Source organism: Lipotes vexillifer, unplaced genomic scaffold, assembly GCF_000442215.2.
Source record: "Lipotes vexillifer unplaced genomic scaffold, Lipotes_vexillifer_v1.1 scaffold454, whole genome shotgun sequence".
Classification (NCBI taxonomy): domain Eukaryota; kingdom Metazoa; phylum Chordata; class Mammalia; order Artiodactyla; family Lipotidae; genus Lipotes; species Lipotes vexillifer.
In genome coordinates this window covers 1,981,864-2,003,740 of record NW_006779481.1, presented here as the reverse complement: position 1 = coordinate 2,003,740, position 21,877 = coordinate 1,981,864, and the positions used below count along the sequence as shown (strand labels likewise).

At 36.1% G+C, this 21,877-nt stretch overlaps 1 protein-coding gene and 1 non-coding gene across 2 annotated transcripts in view; one reads left to right on the top strand and one right to left on the bottom strand.

Moving 5' to 3' along the window:
* The window catches only part of PPIG (peptidylprolyl isomerase G), a 34,425-nt gene extending 24,646 nt beyond the window's left edge, over positions 1 to 9,779 (bottom strand). Inside the window, exons 1-7 of the mRNA XM_007452622.1 lie at positions 9,719 to 9,779; positions 9,550 to 9,624; positions 8,811 to 8,918; positions 5,866 to 5,910; positions 4,899 to 4,986; positions 581 to 610; positions 350 to 489 (exon numbers count right to left, since the gene is read on the bottom strand). Of these exons, the coding sequence (XP_007452684.1) occupies positions 350 to 489; positions 581 to 610; positions 4,899 to 4,986; positions 5,866 to 5,910; positions 8,811 to 8,918; positions 9,550 to 9,624; positions 9,719 to 9,779 (547 nt within the window). The remainder of the gene's footprint in view (positions 1 to 349; positions 490 to 580; positions 611 to 4,898; positions 4,987 to 5,865; positions 5,911 to 8,810; positions 8,919 to 9,549; positions 9,625 to 9,718) is intronic.
* A 10,885-nt stretch (positions 9,780 to 20,664) lies between these two features.
* TRNAE-CUC (transfer RNA glutamic acid (anticodon CUC)) lies at positions 20,665 to 20,737 on the top strand. The gene has a single exon. It is a non-coding gene; the product is annotated as a tRNA-Glu (tRNA).
* The last annotated feature ends 1,140 nt before the right edge of the window (positions 20,738 to 21,877 follow it).

Genomic DNA, 21,877 nt, shown 5'->3' with positions numbered 1-21,877 from the left:
CGGAGCAACTAGGCCTGTGAGCCACAACTACTGAGCCTGCGCGTCTGGAGCCTGTGCTCTGTAACAAGAGAGGCCGTGATAGTGAGAGGCCTGTGCACCACGATGAAGAGCGGTCCCCGCTTGCCACAACTAGAGAAAGCCCTCGCACAGAAACGAAGACCCAACACAGCAAAAATAAATAAATAAAATCCTAAATTCCTACCCCCAACATCTAAAAAAAAAAAAAAGAGTAGCCCCTGCTAGCCGCAACTAGAGAAAGCCCACGCAGCAACGAAGATGCAACACAGCCAAATAAATAAATAAACAAACAAATAGATTTTAAGAAAGAGAAATATATACTTGTTTTTACCTTTAGATTTGGGAATTAGCTCTCCACAACTGAGTATCCGCACCTCAGCAAATGGTTTGCTAGCTGCATCTGTTTTCTGGTTTTCTATCTCTCTCACAACTTCTTGACCAGAAATCACTTGCCCAAAAACAACATGATGCCTAAAGAGTCAAGTAAAGATGACTAAATAAAAGCTTCTTATTTTAATATTAATTTAAAGTAGGTTGTAAAATAAATTAAAATAATCTTTACCCATCTAAATGAGGAGTTGGTTTTGTTGTTCTTTTGGAAGTCATCGGATAGAAGAATAAAAACAAAGTCAGAGAAAAACAAAGTTAGCATCTCTAAAAAGGAAAAGAAAATAACTGCATTGGAAACAAAGTAGCAAACAAAGAAATCATATATATGCTATCTTAACATAATAGAATATTATTTATCTTAACCTTAAATCAAATCAAATGCAAGATGCTTTCAACAATGCATTTTCAAAAACTTGTTCTGAAATACCTATACACTGTTGAAAACTTACATGAAATTAAAGTTGACATTTTGGTGTTATTTCTATCCATCCATGTTTCTTGCATGTAACTGGGTTCTATTGAATATCCATGGTTGTACAGTATTCTACTGTCTGGGCATACCATAATTTATCAAACCATTTCACCAGTTTATGGGTTTAACAAGTGTTTTTCAATCTTAACATTTTCAACAGTTAAAGCCCAGGTCATATTCTGATGTCCTCATACATGTTCTGTTGGACCTGAACAGAGATGGTCCACTGTAGTGTTTATAAATTTTTAAATTAGCTGCCAAGACTTAAAAATTTGGATACTTCTATATAAAAATCCAGATTCCAGACCTTTTTGAAAACATGGAAAGACATGGCACCTGGCATGTGGCAATAACTGGTCAGGCTGAGTATCCCTGCCTTCTCTAATACAGAGATTAATCATTAAGTTTCTTGTCCCAGCAGCCTTTACTCCCTTATACTACTTGCCTAAGACCTATGGGTATTTGAGTTTGTTATCCCTAACATAAAGTAAACTTCACATTGAAGAAAGATATCTGCATTAAAATTTGGACAAAACCTAAAATTAGCAAAAAGTAATTTTTAAAAATCCTTCTTTTCTCCACATCAACCTTAAAGCTTTGTAGCTAAGAAAGCTGCTATCTGAGTAGCTATGAAGACACACTGGTACAACAGACTGAATATGGGCATTGTACAAGATTTGTCATTTTAAAAATCTTATCAAAAAAGGCATTAGAAATTTGGAAGAAGGAACACAATTTAAGCTAACTTTTGATTAAAACACACACTAAAAAAAATTCTAACACATACATGTATTTTTAAAAGTTCACCATATTTTAAAAATAACTTGTTATTGTTTTCTCACTGTAACAGCTATGATCACCTGAACTTGCTAAAACCACCTAGAAATGTAAAAACCTAGGTATACACTATATATGTATTTGTGTTACATTTAGTGTATATAATTTGCATCAAGATACAGTCAATCCTCACTTTACAGATTATGTATTTGTCCACTGGCTTGCTCACTAGAATTTATCTGTAACCCCTAAACCAATACTTGCATTGCTTTCATGGTCACTCTCAGATTGGTGAAAAAGTGTTGATAAGAATGGAAAAACTAGAACTCTTTGTATAATGCTGGTGGGAATGTGAAATGATGTAGCCATTGTGGAAAACAGTTTGATGGTTCCTCAAAGAGCTAACCATAGAACTACCATATGATCCAGAAATTCTATTCCTAGGTACCTATCCAAAAGAACTGAAAACAGGGAAACAAATATATATGACAATGTTCACTGCAGCATTATTCACAATAGCCAAAAAGTGAAAACAACCCAAATGCCCACTAACAAATGAATATGGATAAACAAAATGTGGTATGTATAGATAATGGAATGATATCCAATCATAAAAAGGAATGAAGTTCTGATACATGCTATAAAACATGGATGAACCTTGAAAACATGCTAAGTGAAATAAGTTAGACACAAAAGGACAAATATTCTATGATTCCACTTACATATATAGAATAGGCAAATTCATAGAGACAGAAAGTAGAATAAAGGTTACCAGGGGCTGAGGGAAAGGGAAAATGGCTACTCTCTGGAATGATGAAATAGTTTTGGAAATAGTGGTGGTAGCTGCAGAGCACTGTGAATATAATTAATACCAGTGAGTTAGGCAGTTAACAAATGGTTAAAATGGCAAATTTTATATTATATAATTAATATAAAACAATAAAATAAAACATTTAAAAAAGATTAAAAACTGAAGTTGTTTCCTTTAAAAAAAAACAGAACACAGTAAAATAAACTAGTAAAAATAGTTATCTAGAAGTGGAAAGAGGTCAGGAGAAACCAACAACTGGAAGAGTCTGAGAATATACATGAAGGGTTATTTGAATTTAACATATGGGTTTTGGTAAGCACAGGAGGAATTTTATTTTAAAAAGTGAAAATAAATGATAACATTCAGTGTTGCTGAGGATCTGGTGAAACTGGCACTTACATACTGTTGCTCTGGAGTAAACTACACACTTCCTTTCGGAAGTCAATGTAGCAATATATATGGATAGCCTTAAAAATATGTAAACATTTCACTAAGTAAACTTCTAGCAACTTACATAAAAGAATTAAAAAATACGTCAAACAATAGATACAACAACGTTCACTGTAGCAGTTTGAAAACAAGAAGCAAACCAAATGTTCAAAACTAAGATTAAATAAATAAAACCACAGTACATTCAAACAATGGATTAACATGTTAATTCATATTTAGTGATGTACAAAGAAATTTATATTACATCCAAAAGTTGATTACAGACTATATGCAACTATCTACCTGTATTTTTATTGCATGTAAAGATGCTCTGGGGATAGGATTGTTTTTCTTCTTTTAATCTGTGTGTTCTAATTTTCGTACAACAAATGTGATATAAGTTGTTTTCATTTAAAAAATCAGAAACACCTGTATATAGGCAATTGGCTGAATAAACTGCAGTATATACACACAACAGACTACTATGCATCTGTGGGGAAAAAAAATGAGAAAGATCTCTATGAACTGATATGGAGTGACTTCTAGGTTATATCATTAAGTGAAAAGAAAAAAACATATACAGTAAGCTATCTATTGTGTAAGAAAAAAGGGAAAAAAAGAAAAAAATATATATATGTGCTTATGTTTGTAAAAAGATATACAGAAAAATAAACCAGAAACTAAAGAGGTTGGTTACTAATATGGATAGGTGGTGGGAAAAAAAAGGTAAAAAAATGGGGGAATGGGAATGGAATGAAGAGTTAGGTGGGAGAGATACTTCAGAAGTAGTCTCTTTGCTTTGACTCTTGGAATCATGTGAATGTTTTAAAAGCTTAAAAAAAAAAAGGCAAGAAATAAATCAACCTGAGAGGGAGAACAAATGAAATATAATCGGAAATGAATTTAACATATTTTGAGTCACAAAACCACACAAAATTTACACTAAAAAGTACTAATCCAAGTCATTTTTAAACATGATAATTTAACTACATACCCTCACTGTAAAAACAAAAATTGCTAAATAAATAGTGAACTCTAGTTAGTAGGTTACTCTTCACAGTGGTACAGGATGGCAATTTTTAAATATAGGATTCAACAAATGAGTAGAAATTCTGAACACACTCAGAGGGAGATTTCTCACTGTTGAAGAAGGGAATTACAAATGTGGAATAGAAAACACAAGAATAATTCACATGATGCTGACAGATTAAGTTCTTCTGAGACCAGAAGAGTTTACAGTTATTGAAGAGGAGAGCAAATCTTTACCCATGGGACATGATAAAAAGTATGAATTGCTGACAAGAGCCCTGTAACAATTTTTTTGTAGTCAGAATTGGAAAACATTAGCACTATTGACTTTGGGTTACAAATAAATTTAGTGAGTAGGCAAATTCACAAATACAGAATCTTTGAATAATGAGGAACAACTGTATTTTACTCTTTATAATTAAGTAATTTATGAAGAGATACTCAATGCAAACATCCTTTCCTTGTTAAACATACCCTATAAATTTACCATCCATAGGTAATTCTTTCCTGAATCAATGTTACTGAGATGACTGCAAAACAGGGACATTTCTAACTCTATAATTCCTTTTACATTTATTAGTTGCATTCTACTAAGGAACAGTTTTTCTTTCTCCCTTTTTATTCATTTATTATTTATATCTGAATGGACTCCTGGATTTCCATTTTATTTGATAATATGATACCATCATTATTTATTTTCAAGATAATCAATGCTCAACTTGCCCTAATTTGGCCAGGCGGAATGCCACCCCTTCAAGCTGGCTCCTGAGTCCTCTTGACAAAAGTCTTCATCTTTTGAAAACTTTAGCAGTACAGTTAAACTCCCCTTTCAACAATTCTTTGTTCTTCCTCCTTCAAAAATTCTCTCCCTCATACGTCCCTCTCCTATTTATTAGTGATCAGTAGCAGGCACACAGAGAAATGACACACCAAAAAAGTGGTATTTTAAATCATCAGATCATAAATTCTTACATGAAGAACTGTGAGCCATTTGTATCCTTCCCTCTGTTGGCCATTGACAAGAGAAATTCTTTGTTGTGTTTAACAGCAAAACTCTCATCTATAGAGAAGCAAAGTTTTCAGTTATAGGTATAACTCCCCCCCAAAATTCATTATCATTCCTTTTCATATCTTGTGTTCATATCATGTGCTCTTTAGTGTCAGACAAAATTTAGATAAAAGGTTAAAAGAAGAGAAATCCAATATTAACCAATTTCCTCCATCTTTTCAGATTAAAATATTTCTTATTTTCAATCCCTTGCTATAAAATCCAAATACTTTATCAACCCCCTTTCAATATTATTCTTAGCACAGAGAGGCACTCATTAAACTTAATATCTGCCATGGTAGAAAGAGCAGATTGCCTTCGAATCTTGGATTAGAATTGGAAAAAAGCAGGTGGAACATGAAACAAAATTTCACTGACTCCCAAAAGTGAAAGATGGGAAATATGAAATTAATTCCACAATCACGTTTATAGTCTTTCAAATGATCTTCACATTAATAAAAAATTCCAGACAGAAAACTTAAATTTGGGAAAAACATTACAGCCAAATTCAGAATATCAAAGATTAAAAAAAAATTTTCATAGAAAAATGAATGCACAAAAATACTGATTTGTCACTAAGAAATATAGCTGAATCTCTTTTAATAAAGATTAAGATCAAGCTATGGAAGTTCCTATTCTAGCACTACAATTCTAAAAGTTTATTACAGATCACTGAAACCCTTCAAGTAATATAATGTACGAATGTACTAATCACAAAAAAATTCTACCTTTATAAATAGTCTATCACATAAAATTTTTCACAAGAAAATTAACTTCGTTTAGTTGAAGGTAGTTGGATATTAGTATATCAATAATCTTATTGATTCAACAGAGAAAAATCAAATGAATACTAGAAAACATTAAAAACAATTTAAACATAAACATTTTTACCTTCAAAAAATCCTCCATAAATGGATTCCCCTCCTCGTCCATTTCCTAAGAATGAAAAAACATGGGACTCTTAGAACTGATAAGTCAGTAATCTCCTTGAAGGTCCTACCTAAACACAATGCTTCTTACAAAGTAGCTACTTGAATGACTCTGAATCAACAATACTCAAACGTTCACAGCAAATTATAAGAGCTTAACTTAAAGTCAATACTGACAAGTCAGATCCCAAATTACTTTCTCTCCTCTATGATACAACAGCATGAGTGTAACAAAGCTTATTAAGATCTGTAGAAGAAAGAATGTTCAGATCCTAATGATTATGTAGGTCTTTTAACAGAAATTACTAACAGCTTCTCAAAGTGTCTTTAAAAACACAGTTTCAGGGCTTCCCTGGTGGCGCAGTAGTTGAGAGTCTGCCTGCCGATGCGGGGGACACGGGTTCGTGCCCCGGTCTGGGAAGATCCCACATGCCGTGAAGCTGCTGGGCCCGTGAGCCATGGCCGCTGGGCCTGCACATCCGGAGCCTGTGCTCCGCAATGGGAGAGGCCACAGCAGTGAGAGGCCCGCGTACCGCAAAAAAAAAACAAAACCACAGTTTCAAAGTTTTTACAGGAATAGAGGTAAAAACCATACTGTAGTAAAGGATTACTGGCTGTGACAAAATCAAACATGAACACTGATAGGCTACGAAGAGATGAATAGTGTTTTGTTTTTAATCCAGAAGCAAATTTCTGAAATTAATTCATGTATCAAACATGAAATTTTTCCTATGTGTTTCCTCCTTTTTATCTATTTCTATGAGTACTTCTAATTTTTTTTTTTTTTGGCCACGCCAGGCGGCTTGCAGGATCTCAGTTCCCCAACCAGGGACTGAACCCAGGCCCTCGGCAGTGAAAGCTCCGTGTCCCAACCACTGGACCACCAGGGAATTCCCAGTACTTCTAATTGTCTGACCGAAGATTAAGTGGGCTGAGAAGAAAACTGGCCTAGTACTTCTAGAGACTTGTCTAACTTTGAGATCCATGTATTTAACAAAGAATATAAATATATGATTTTCTTTGTGGGAATCAAAGTCTTACCTTCACTGAAGTCACCACCTTGAACCATAAAATCTTTGACAACTCTGTGAAAGAGACAACTTTTATAATGTAATGGCTTCTGAGTTGATTTCCCTGTCCCCTTTTCACCTACAAAGAAGAAAAATTAGTAGAGGCTGTTAAGTAGAAAAGAAATTAAGGAAGTAGTATTAAAGCAAAATTCATGATGAAATCACAAGAAAAAATTTTTTCACTACTTCTTTAATTTGGTATCTATATGAGATTATGGATGCTCACTAAACTTTCTGTGATAATCACTTTATAATGCAAATAAATCAAATCATTATGCTGTACACCTTAAACTTATACAGCAGTATATGTCAATTACATCCATAAAACTAGAAGAAAAATTTAAATAAAATAAATAAAACATTTAAAAGTTAAAAAAAATTAATGATGAAAGCTTTTGCCCAGTAAAATACACCTCTCTTCACCTATACAGACTTCTTTAAACTACAGAATTTTAACTTCCCTCAGGAATTTTTTAAAAATTCATTTAAAAAGCACCCATGCTTTTCTACCGAGTGTAGAAATCAATCTCAGATACAATCCCATTACAATCAACTTGGGGACAGGTAAGCCTTATGCGAACCTGCCAGCCAGTGGCCTCCCCCACAGCAAGGCAGGGGCTGGTAATTCCCAGGCCGGGACTGGGGCACTTTAGGGATGGAGGCAAGTGCTGGCCCCTCCCCTCGTCCAATTCCCTCCTGATGAGGAAGCCGGGGCCCAGTGCTAATGCCATGCTTTCCCATCTGGGTGGAACATACTGTGCACCCCAGACAGGAAAGTTTCCTGAGAGGAATGATACAATGATGTTTCTTTAAAAGAAGTCCTTTTCCCTCATGCCAGATGTGTGCAATCACATTTCACAGAGAAGACGCCTCCCCCCGAACCTGCCAACCCACCCTCATCAGCAGAGACATTTCTGATCAGCAATTTCAATTATTTGCTCATGGCCCCAGTTAATAAAAAATTTTTTTTTTTAGTTTTTTGCTAAGGGAAATAGATTTCCCCCTGCCCCCATGGCTTTAATTAGAAATAGGAGCAGAACTGATGAAATCTGGCAGCAGCATGTACTCTGTCTAAAAAGGTCAACAGTCTCCTCTCATAAAACAGAAGCTGTTACCCTGAGGGGGTGGAAGGTGAGACTGAGTCAGTTAACTGGGTCTTCCTTCCTCTTGCCCACAGGGCTGGCTTTTTGGTGCTTGTCTGGAGGCCAATAAACAAGCATAAAACAGACAGTTTGTTTAAGAAACTGGAGGAGAACAAGCTGGGCAGCCTGAGTGTGTTTTCCTCAAGGGGGCTGGGGGTGGGGGGGCGGGCGAGGAGAGGGAGCGGGTTCACAGGCCTGGTCTGGCAGGGTCTACGTGAGCGTTTTCCTGCCAAGATCACCCCTGTGAGGACCACAGTCTAATGAGCAGACAGTAAATGATTCACAGGGGACTTATGCTGAGGCAGCTGCGTAAAACTGCAGGCTAAAATGTCACCGCATGTGTATTTTTTTTTTTTTCCTACGAGGTAGGGGATTTTTTTCCCCCCTCCAAGCATAATTCACATCCAGCAATATTATTTATTTTCCACTTTTTTTTTTTTTGGCCACGCCAGGCGGCTTGCAGGATCTCAGTTCCCCAACCAGGGACTGAACCCAGGCCCTCGGCAGTGAAAGCTCCGTGTCCCAACCACTGGACCACCAGGGAATTCCCAGTACTTCTAATTGTCTGACCGAAGATTAAGTGGGCTGAGAAGAAAACTGGCCTAGTACTTCTAGAGACTTGTCTAACTTTGAGATCCATGTATTTAACAAAGAATATAAATATATGATTTTCTTTGTGGGAATCAAAGTCTTACCTTCACTGAAGTCACCACCTTGAACCATAAAATCTTTGACAACTCTGTGAAAGAGACAACTTTTATAATGTAATGGCTTCTGAGTTGATTTCCCTGTCCCCTTTTCACCTACAAAGAAGAAAAATTAGTAGAGGCTGTTAAGTAGAAAAGAAATTAAGGAAGTAGTATTAAAGCAAAATTCATGATGAAATCACAAGAAAAAATTTTTTCACTACTTCTTTAATTTGGTATCTATATGAGATTATGGATGCTCACTAAACTTTCTGTGATAATCACTTTATAATGCAAATAAATCAAATCATTATGCTGTACACCTTAAACTTATACAGCAGTATATGTCAATTACATCCATAAAACTAGAAGAAAAATTTAAATAAAATAAATAAAACATTTAAAAGTTAAAAAAAATTAATGATGAAAGCTTTTGCCCAGTAAAATACACCTCTCTTCACCTATACAGACTTCTTTAAACTACAGAATTTTAACTTCCCTCAGGAATTTTTTAAAAATTCATTTAAAAAGCACCCATGCTTTTCTACCGAGTGTAGAAATCAATCTCAGATACAATCCCATTACAATATGTATAAGAATTACTTTCATGTCTAGTAAATGTTGCATAGTCAGCATGCTGAGAAGGAAATAATATGCCTGAAAAAATCTAAAACATGTTAAATAAAAAATCAAAGCAAACTGAAATCAAATGGGACTACTATTAGGGCAAGTGAAAATGTCAACAAACCTGTACAAAGACAACGAAAGTTCTCGCATGTTTTGGGGCACACATCAGAAAATAATTCAAAGACAACTCTTCCAGCTAAAAAAGAAGGTAGTTGGTTTAAATTTCTTTACTAACTTAAAATATTAAGTACTTATATATAAATGTTAAATAGGGACATTAATTTCCTTACCAGGTTGATTATTAATGGCGATGTCAAAAAAACATCGAGGACGCTGAACCTTTATTCCCATGGCTTCAATACTTCAATCTATGAGTAAAATACAGTTTCAGGCAAACAGACGAAAACAGCAAAGATTTTTCATACATTTCTGAAAACAAAACAAAACTCTGTGGAGCATAAATGAAAAATGTAGTCTGAATTTATTTTATTATTTATTTCCATGACATAAATCACATGAATTATTCTTTTCTTTGAGAGATTAGATTGCATCTTGTGAGGCAATCAGAAAAGACATTATAGGTCTAGCCATTATATAACACAATTTCTATTTTAACAACCAAATATAGATTGCTACCTCAAACAGAAAATTGTATTAAGTCTGTATGATTAGTGAACTAAGCAGGCAGATTACCTTTAAATAGAGAAAAATCAAGGACAAGCTGATCCAATCTTTTTTGCGCCTAGAAAACAAAATAAATTTTGATTAAAATGGTGGGCTTTTTAAAAGAAAAACATTCAAATTCCCCCAAAATGCCAAAAATAATTCCCCAAGGAAGAAAGAAAGTGGGATACTTTAGTAATAGTAATATATGGTAGATTTACATTCTGAGTAAAAATACATTACATTTTACATATAAAGCTATTTTTTGATCATAAACAATAGCCTTTACTGATATGCTAGTGTAGACACAAAAAATATCAGTAAGTGAGATACTCTATGCAAGTTTTATCTACGTAGCAGATGGCTATTAGTTAAGACTTTTTTTTTTTTTTTTTTTTTTTTTTTTTGCGGTACACGGGCCTCTCACTGTTGTGGCCTCTCCCGTTGCGGAGCACAGGCTCCGGACACGCAGGCTCAGCGGCCATGGCTCACGGGCCCAGCCGCTCCGCAGCATGTGGGATCTTCCCGGACCGGGGCACAAACCCGTGTCACCTGCCTTGGCAGGCGGACTCAACCACTGCGCCACCAGGGAAGCCCCAAGACATTCTTTTGAAAGGCGTTTATTTTAAGGACTTAGAATGTGTGAATTGTAATACTTGGTGGAGAATGACAGGTTAAGGTGAAAAGCAGAAGAAACAAAATAGCATCCAAAATGGCACACTATAAAAATAAGTTTCATCTGTTTAGAACAGAGACTAACTGAAATGTTTATGCGTTTCTGAAAATTATAGTATCTAGGCTGGTAGCTCAGTAAACAGTGAATGATATTTTAAATCCAGTGAAATTTTTATTGAGACAATTTTAGATTCAGTTATAGGAAATAATACATAGATACATGTTTCCCCAATGGTAACATTTTACAAAACTATGGTACAGTAGCACAACTGTAGCATAAAAGCATAACAATGCTTATACACTTCACATTTCCCCAGTTCTACCTGTACTCATTTGTGTATGATTTAGTTCTACAAAATTTTATCACACATAAAGATTCATATAACTACCACCATTCCTATCAATTTTACACATACCACAAACCACAAGTCAGAATACTCAACAATAAAAGCATGGAAGACTGCCCAAATTACCAACAATTTGAAAAATACAAATTCTATGTATTTATTCTTTATTGCATGGAAAGGGGGGGAAATACCATTTTCTCACAACTTCCTCCATTTTTTATTTCTAAAAGATACAATATATATACTAAAAATTTGTTTCACATGAAATAAAGCAAAAACGATGCCTTTCAATCCTCCAGGAGACTACAGACATAGACTTCCTGAAAACAATAAAAGAAAACAAAACTTAGTAATTTTAAAATCTTGCCAAGTTTGTTGCATTAAGTTTTTATTTGTATAGAATTTCAACTCATGCACATTTGAAGTTGAGAATACACTGAATCCATAAATCTGAGGAAACTATCCTATCTTAAAGAAAAATATTAAATTACTACTTAGTCCCTGATTATCTTTTATCTTCTAAATAACTTTTACAGGCCTTCTTAAATTCTCTACTTTTGAGGGTAGAAGAAGAGAAGAGGAAGTTTAGTGATTTATTTATTTTCCTCCAAAAAAAAACTTCTAAAGTTATTTGTTTAGCCACATATCTCAGGTAGAGATTTTTATTCTTACAACATGAGTATAGTATAGATAGCACTGCCCAAAACATATTGAATTGTTTACAGTTATAGTTGATTTCCCATTTACTATGTTCTTGAAAACAAACTCCAAATGTGTCACACACATATACACAGAGGGAATATTATTCAGTCACAAAAAAGAAAAAATCCTCCCACTTTTGACAACCTGGATGGGCCTTGGGGGCATTATGTTAAGTGAAATAAGTCAGACAGAGAAAGACAAATACTGTACAATCTCACTTACACATGGAATCTTAAAAAAAATCCAAAACCTGAACATATAAAGTACTGAGAATGTAATGTACAGCATGGCTAGTAATATCGTGCTGCATATTTGAAAGTTGCTAAATAGACAATCTTCTCATCACAAGAAAAAAAATTTTGTTAAGTATGTGAGGTGAAGAATGTTAACTAGACTTACTGTGATCATTTTGCAATGTATACATTTAATAAGTGAGCATGCTGTACATCTGAAACAAATATAAAGTTATATGTCAATTACATCTTAAAAAAAAAAAAAAGGATTTACACCAAAATATTAACATTGATTAATACCTGAGCTATGAATTTAAGGGTAATTTTTATGTATTTCTGTTTTCCAAATTTTCTTCAACAAACAGGTACTAATTTTATAAGCAGGAAAAATATTTTTAAAGAAATACTAATATAATGAGATAATTTTCTGCCTATTAAAATAGCAAAGATATTTTAAAAGAATAATTCCCAATACAGTAAGCAACTCCTCTGGAAACATATGTGAACCTCTTAAGTTTTTATACCTTAAACTGGTTTATACCTTAAAAAATCCAATTGCTAGGAATCTACTGTAAGGAACTATCTTAAATTTAGAAAGCCTTCATGTATAGAGTTGGCCATCTTAGTGCTCCTTTCAGTAATATACTATCACAAGTAATCTATTCAATATTATGACGAATGGTTACATTATAGTCTCTAGTTGAACAAAATATCATAGTTATGGAAGCAATGCTTACAAAGATTAATAATTTGGAAAATGCTCATAATTTGTTAAAAATAATCAAGATACAAAACAGTATATGCAATATTATTATAATCACATAAACTACTCCTAACCCTGAAATTCAAAGATTTACAAAAAGAAAAAAAAAGATTGAAAGGAGGACTTCCCTGGCGGCGCAGCGGTTAAGAATCTGCCTGCCAATGCAGGTGACATGGGTTCGAGCTCTGGTCCAGGAAGATCTCACATGCTGTGGAACAACTAAGCCCGTGAACCACAACTACTGAGCCTAAGCTCTAGAGGCCATGAGCCACAACTACTGAAGCCCGCGCACCCAGAGCCTGTGCTCTGCAACAAGAGAAGCCACCGCAATGAGAAGCCTGCGCAGCACATCAAAGGGTAGCCCCCACTCGCTGCAACTAGAGAAAAGCCCGTGCACAGCAAGGAAGACCCAACGCAGCCAAAAAAAAAAAGAAGATTGAAAGGAAATAATCACTACGGTGTTTGGTTTTAAGACTGGAGAGTGTTTTTGCCTCACTGTACTTCTTTCTACTTTCTTTAACAAACATAACTGCTGTTATAAATAAAAAATTCATAATAGAATAGAAAATGTACATATAATTTTCTAAGATTATAATGTACATGTCTGTGTGTGGTTATAATATATATTTAGGTTATACCATGTGGGGATACTGTACTTTTCATAGAAATAGACTTAAATGGTTGCTTGAAATAACAAATCAAATATGCCTTAAGTTTAAGAAAGATGAAAGACAGCATATTATTATTAAAAGCACTGTACAAATACCTTGAGTATGTAAATATTCTAATATTAGTAGCTAATGAAGAACAATGGTGACACAAAAGATGGCTCAATGCTATGTCTCTAACATTACTGAAATCAAATTTTATCTAGTCAGAAACAGGACACAGTATTTCCTCTATTATTTCCTGGTATTACAATATCTAAAATCAAACACAAGACAAATATCTGGTCAATTTTTCTTTCTTTTTTTTTTCAAGAAAGAGTAAAGAGAAAATACTGAGAGATATCAAAAATCAGGGAAAAAAGTCAAGCCTATGCAATTTTCAAGTCTATGCAATTTTCAATAAAATAAGTCATAAATTTCCTAAAGATAGTACATAAAGACAGCTTTCAGAGCAGTAGTCTGCAGGTGAACTGTTCACTGCAAAGTTGTTTAATCTAAATGAGTTGCAGCTGTTTTATAAAATGCAGATATAAATTTTTCTTTTAAAAAAAAATCACCATATGTAGCAACATGCCCCAATCCTGTACAGTAATCAGCATAGTGTGCCCCTTTAGATGAGGTATATATGTTCCAGTTCGACCTAGTTTCCACTATTACATGTTAGCCGTTACCATTTATCATCTACTTGACCTCTTGAATTCACCTCACCTGCCTGACTCTCTTAAGTATTTCATACTTAATATCATCTACTTTATTTATAATGAAAATACTTTTAAAGATAATCAGTAAAGTTAATAAGCTCACTGAAAAAAGTTAGAGTACACAAAAATGCATAAAATCCTGACTTTTAACACTTTTATGTATATTCTTCCACTTTCTTCTGACCAGATAGAATTACAATATGTTGTTTTAAATGTTTATCAACACTATCAGTCATTTTTGTATGTCAACAATATACAATTTAACAAAATTTCAAAATATTAAATGCTAGGATGTATAAACTTCTGCAACAAATGTATTTCATAAAAATATCAGATATTTACAACAAATTCATAAGTAAAAAGTTTAATCTTGTAGTTTCATACATAAAATAATTTCCATATTCACCCTAAAGTAACATGAAGGATGGGGGGGGCAGGAGAAGGACACAGGCAACTAATTATTAAAATATATAGTAAAGAACATGGTATTTGTAATTAGGCAATAAATAATGCAGTGACTTTATTACATTCAAAGAATTACCTGGAAGTTTCACACAGTATGAGGGAGTCAGCATAGCATTTGGTCTTGAAAAAGGAGACAGTAATTACTTTTAACTATTAAGATGACAAGCGGGTCTTTGACATTTCTGATTCCCTTGGCTAATTCCTAAGTGTCCTTAAAAATTCAACATAGCCAAAGTACACTCTGGGAATTTCACCCCGACTCTCTAAAGTTTAAATGATTCTCATTTGTTGAATTTTATTTTCATTATCATAAACTTGTCTGTAAACTCCTTGAACTCAGATCCTTTATATCTTCAACACCAAGCACAATGCCTGACCCAGGACTACATTACCAATGAGAATGCTAGTTAAAGCATGAGCAGTAGCTGACTCTTACTCAGTACCTTTTCTCCCATATGTACTGCTCCTCACCTCGGGTATCGCTAATACACAACTGTAGTTAGTAAATCTTCTCGGCCTATTCCACAGTTGAAATAGAGCCTGTTTTCTAGATCTGCCTTCTAGGGCTGCATTCTATTAAGTGTCTATTTTCTTTTCTTTTTCTTTAAACAGAATCCACTATAAGAGAGAACATCTTCAGTTCAAAACCAAGAAACAAAGATGGGAAGTTCTCATCTGCTTAAGTTTAATAAAAAGGTAACAATTTTCATATAAGACTTCCACCTCTAAGTGTAATCATATTAAGTTTAACTAAAACTATAGCAGATCTTGAAGATTACTTTCAAAGACGGCAATCTAACATTCACATTTTACATTCATTCTTTACACTACCTTAATGTAATTCACAGAGATCAAATGAGAAATAAAAATGGATTGCTTAGGGCTTCCCTGGTGGTGCAGTGGTTGGGAGTCCGCCTGCCGATGCAGGGGACACGGGTTCGTGCCCCGGTCCGGGAAGATCCCACATGCCGCAGAGCGGCTGGGCCTGTGAGCCATCGCCGCTGAGCCTGTGCGTCCGGAGCCTGTGCTCCGCAATGGGAGAGGCCACAACAGTGAGAGGCCCACGTACAGCAAAAAAAAAAAAAAAGATTGCTTAAAAAACATATAAATACATTTACGAATGCCAGATTGCTAGCGAATTAAGTACAAACAAGTTAACGTTCTGAGGTGTCAGGAAAAGGCAACTATGATCTTCTGTACAGTTCCCCTTCCCTTAGTGTCTCTGACAGTCACAAACCTCTGCCCTGGTAAAAACATAACTAACAGTGTATAGGCGCTTACTAAATTCTTAAATCCTTCAGAAAACTTAAAGGGAAAAGCTGTAATGTTGCCAAGTTCGGTGTTAAATAACTTTTTGCATGTACAATCCGAGAGACATAAAAACGTAGTACAACTATGTTAGTACCAAACTAAAAAGCATATACTAACTGGGAAATCTCTGCTAATATTAATTTTTACCTGCAATTATCTAAACTCTTATAATGATAAATTTATCCCACTGTCTTCAGAGATAGAATCACACCATCCTAGCAATGTTATTCAATCCAGTAACTCCTAAATAAAAAATTACACACTTTTGAAGTTTGAAGGAAATAGATAATCTGGTCCAATCTTCTGACTTTATACACTGACAACAAGAGGATTAGAGAGCTGAAGTGACTGGCTCAAAGTCACAAGCGGAAAAAAAAGCAAGAGTTTTCTGGTTAAGACTACAGCTTCACTGTAGAAACTAGCTTATTCACAAATATTCCAGATAATGGCTTACATAATTTTACTTTTCGCCATATGACCACAATGCAATGATTTAATTATGAATAAACCTTAAGCTAAACTTTATGCACAATTAACAGTAGCTTAATATATAAACCACCAGGCTTAATGCAAGTTAAAAATCAGTAAGTTAAGGAATCATTCATGTTTTAAAAATAACCATTTTAATACCAAAAATTGCTATCTATATTTATAAGTATGATGTATTTAAATTTCAAGAACAAGTTGGTAATCATTTTAAGCCACTACTCAAACTGAACCAAAGTGCAAAAGATTTCCTGTCTGGCACTAAAAGTACACAGTCCCAGTTACAGCAGTTTTCTCTGAGTATTTATAATACTGCCTAGTAAATTTCAAGATGCAAGATTTGCCTTACGGAAATAAAAATATACTGAGTTCTTATGGAGACCATATATGCATTAAACCAGGTCAAAACTATTGACACTTAATCAAATGAAAACTGAAACTTGGTGCTAATATTAAAGAAAAAAAAAAGAACAATACTACTACGTAGCAGTGAGATTTGCAACAAACTCTTCAAATCACTTGAATTAATTATCTATGGATTCCAACTACATAGAACAAGTAAGACACCTTAGTACACCAGGATACAGAAAATAAATACATTATAATTCTGTTGAAATATCCTACAAATAAAACAAGGGAAAACATCAACATGTATTTCTTAAAAGAGCAACATTTGAAGAATTAATTGTAGATGGTGTCCTGATAACTAATAGAACTAGTTCATCCTACTATGAAGGCTACCAATTTCCCTTTGCATAGAGAATGGATGCTGCCCGATAGGAAATCTAATTTAAAATATGCAAAATATCAAAGGGACAAAGACTTTACTTAGAGGCCATCGATACTGCAAGACCACAATAACAAGCACCAAAAATCAAAGGCCTTTAACAAGTCACAATAAATGTAATGTATGCTCTTCACTTCACTCATTCGAGAACTGCGGAGTTCTTTTACACAGAATTTTAGCAACCCTGAATATTTATTTTTGAAGCCCACAGCTGACGATAGTCTGAAATCAAATATCATTTTATAGATGAAAAAAATTGAGGTTCAGAAAGATGGCTGGGCCAGAAACAAATCCAAAGTTTCTGACCTAGGAAGTTTGTATACTTGTACACCCCTGACAACAGGGGAAGGCAACCGTGACAAGAGCCTGCAAAGACAAAAACCTTAAAAAGGTAAACAAAGTTAAAAAACAAAACGAAAAAAGTACAGAATCCTACTACAAGACAAGACCCATTAGGATCTCAGGACACCAACAATCCTGAATCATAAATTAGAAAACGTTAATGTAAAATGAGCTTTGTTTAAAACCGAAGTATGTAATTTCTCATAGAAATAATCCCATCTCAAATGGTTAAACTAAAAAAAGGAGGAGTGGAAGATAAAATGGGTAAATTTTCAGATGCATAAAAAATATGAATGAGAGAAACAGCCATTCTAGATATCTGTGCCTTTTCTGGATTTTATACCTCGATTTCAGAAAATGTTTACACACCCCCTCTCCATCGTCTATACAAACCAGGAAATTACTGGCCATTCTTTGCCAAACGGTAATCCAAAGACTCACTCACATACTTTTCTATCTGGTTTTAAGCTACTGAAAATTAACGTACCCCCTAATTTCCACAACACTTAATTGTTCCTTGGTTGTATTTCTGATCACCATTGCGAAAACTTGGTCCTGCATAAAGTACTGTTGTGGGAAGAAATTAAAATCAATGCACAAAATGGTGCTTTTGTAACATTTCCAAAACGACTGAGAGTTTTCCATTCCCGCAGACCTCGATTCAACACCTTAAAAGACTAAAGACGAGCCAAATTCGCACACTTCCCCCAAGGCATATGGAGCTCCGAAGCCATCACCCTCCTCCAAAACAGTAACTATCTCCTCCTAAAAGGCCTGCACTGCTCACAGCTCCTCGGAACCGTGGAAGAACTTGGAGTCAGCTCTGGGATGAGAAGGAAAGAGCCTGGATTTGAGTTTCAGGAGAACTAAGTGGCCTGTGTCACTTCACCACGCACGATAACCGGCTGTGAGAGGAAAAGGTCGGAGTAGGGGGAAAGCCTGTCTTCAGCCTAATCTTAAACCCTGAGATCCAGGCTCCTCGCCTGCCACTCTCCAACCCTAATCTGACAGGACGGCAGGTAACGCGTCCCACTTCCCCACCTATCCTCCCACCTACCCCGCATTCGTGCTTAGTCTTACGATTTTGAAGCATCAAAATCACCCCGGCTCCCTAGAGTTCAGGCCACCATCGCTGCCGCCATATTACAGCTTGTGCGGCAAAATGCGTCAGGGAGGGAGGTGTGCGCCCGAGTGGAGAGGGCGGGGGCGGGCAGGGGGAAGGCCGTTTCCCAGGCCCGTGAGGCACGGTTAGAAGGCCTCTGCAGCCGCAAGAGCTGTAAAGCTAGCGTCACGATCCTTGGGGGCCGCCTCTGGCACCTGGCAGCCCCGATACCTCGAGGGGAAGACGGTAAAGTCGGTCTGGGCCTATCGCGTCGGCTCCGCCCCTCTCCTCGGGCCCTTCCCGCTCTCGTACCCCGGCACTGCTGCAAGGACGCCACCGAAACAACACGGGCCCCGCGCCACCTACTTGCACTAGTACACTCTCCTCTTCCCGGGGTCCAGTCCTTTAAATCGCTTCAAATCTACCGCCGCCAGAAAAGGCGCTAAGGCCAATGACCACCTCCCTCCCCCCAGTCCCAGCGTGGAGGGAAAACGTCGCGCCGGAAGTACGTCACGGCGCGGCGGACCTCATCTTCGGGTGATTCGTCGCTCGCGTCATCTTACTCTCCCTGGAGTTCTAGGATTTTGGTGTCTGTTAAATACCTGGTTTATAGGTAACTTAATGCTTTCTGTGTGAGTTGATTGAGAGCGTTGGTAACCGCCATGTCGTTCGTGAAATGAAGTGCTTCACAATAAACATTTATTGATCTTCTGCCAGGGTACTGGGAAGGAGACCCTACCTTCATGGAGCTTCCAGGTCAGCTTCCAGTTAAAGCTATGACACAAGTTCTAAAAAACAGAGATGAACAAAGTGCTGTTTGAGAAAAGGAGGAAATTATAAAGGGCATTGACGCTCTTTGTTGTCGTTTTTAAATATTCTCACAGCATCCCCATGATACAGATTATTATCCTTTTTCACAGGTTAAGAAATTGAGGCTCAGGGAAGATAAGTGCCTCCCTCCCAGACACACTGTTCCTAAATACCAGAGCAAGACTTTGACTGCAAATCCAGTTCTCCAGGGGAGATCACTATTTTGGGACATATATTGTTATTTAATTGTTTTAACAGGCTAAGAATCCCTAGATTTTTAGAATTAATTCCCCCTGCTATTTAGGGGAGTTGGCGGCAACCATTGTGGAGATATGGGGTGAGTTTTAAAGGAAACAGCTAAGAGGACTTAGATTTTATTACTGTATGAAAAGAACGTTAAGTTACAATCATTTAAAATTTTCACTCATTTACCTGAGGTAAATTAGTAATTATCAACAGCAGTTGGGCATGTGGTACTCTTAAGCATGTTCACCAATTTTATTAGCTGTAAAACTGAGAGGGCAATCCCTGCCACTTTTAAGCCATTGCCTTCATTGCAAGGGAGCAGCAGCATATTCCTCTTTGAACAGTTCAGAGGTTGTATGAATTTACACTTTGCAGTGAGGAGGGCAATTCTGCAATACCTTTAAAAACCCGACTTATACTGAGCACTCTATTAAGAGATTTTTTAAGCGTTGGTTTGTTTGACTTTTGTTTGTTCAGCTTCCTTCAGAATGTATTTTTATTTAGCTATGATATACAGATTTATTTTTTAGATTTCTACTTACTGGTAGAGGTAATGTGTGACATTGCTGTGACATTGGTGTATTCTCCCTCTTTCTCACCCATTCAGTCAGAGACATCTTTGAGGATATATTACAGATTATACCATAGTTAACATTTTGAGGTATACAAAGGTGACATTACTAATCTTGTTCTAGAATATACTATCTTCCTAGAGAGATAGACTTTCATATGAAGTGACTGAAGAATTATTTAACAGTAAAATATTAATAAGTACTTAGATATAGTATATGTTATAAATGGTCAGATTTTAGGAGATTCTTGAAAGAAGTTTTGAAGCAGCATTACAAATGTCCATTCAAGGACTGGTGGCTGGTGCTGAACTATGACAAAGTTTTCACTGCTCTTTTCTTAAGAAGAGTTGTTTTGGGGGGAATTCCCTGGCAGTCCAATGGTTAGGACTCAGCACTCTCACTGCTGGGGCCCCAGGTTCAATCCCTGGTCGGGGAACTAAAATCCCATAAGCCATGTGGCACGGCCAAATAAGTTGTTTTGTTCATTTTAATTAAGCATGTCACCTTTTCTCAGATGGTTATAGAATGTGGTAGTTGTTTTCTTTCTCTAGATGGCCTTACTTGGACAAATGAAAAATTAGCATGCTTTGCTGGGTCTCAAACATGTTGAAATTTCATTGGTCTGTGAAATCCAAAACTTTCCCAAATAGATTTGACATGGATTTATTGTTCCAAGAAGGAAGATGTTGCAAGTAACAGGAAGTATTATTATCTACATTAATATGGTGGCTTAAAGAACAAAGGATTTATTTCTCTCTTACATAATAAATCTGAGGTGAGAGGGCCAGATCAGAGGGCAACTTTACTCCATATAGTCAGTCAGGACCTTGAGTTCCTTATATATAATTCCAATATGCTCCAGGGCCTTGACATTGCATGATTAGAGTGTATTGCTGGTTTCAGGCGGCAGGAAGAAAGAGGTTACGTCTTAAGGCCTAAACCAGGAAGTAATACATGCCACTTTGCCTCTAATTCCATCAGCAAAAACTTAATCACAGGGCCAAACCCAATTAAAGGGTACTGAGAAATGTAATATTGACATATGTCCAGAAATAAGAAAAAAGTTATTTTAATAGAAAATTAAGTCTGGGCCACATATCCCATTAAAATATAGTTATTTGAGGGACTTCTCTGGTGGCACAGTGGTTAGGAATCTGCCTGCCAATGCAGGGGACATGGGTTCGGGCCCTGGTGCGGGAAGATCCCACATGCCATGGAGCAACTAAGCCCATATGCCACAACTACTGAGCCTGCGCTCTGGAGCCTGTGAGCCGCAACTACTGAGCCCGTGTGCCACAACTACTGAAGCCCACGCACCTAGAGCCCGTGCTCCACAACGAGAGAAACCACTGCAATGAGAAGCCTGCGTACCACGACGAAGAGTAGTCCCTGCTCGCCGCAACTAGAGAAAGCCCGTGCTCAGCAACGAAGACCCAACACAGCCAAAAATAAAATAATAAATTTATTTTTTAAAAAAGATAGTTATTTGCATAATTAGTTTATGTGACCATTTTGTACTATGAGCACACAATATTTGCTGTGATGTTGCTAGTGTTTTGAAATTTAGACTAGCACT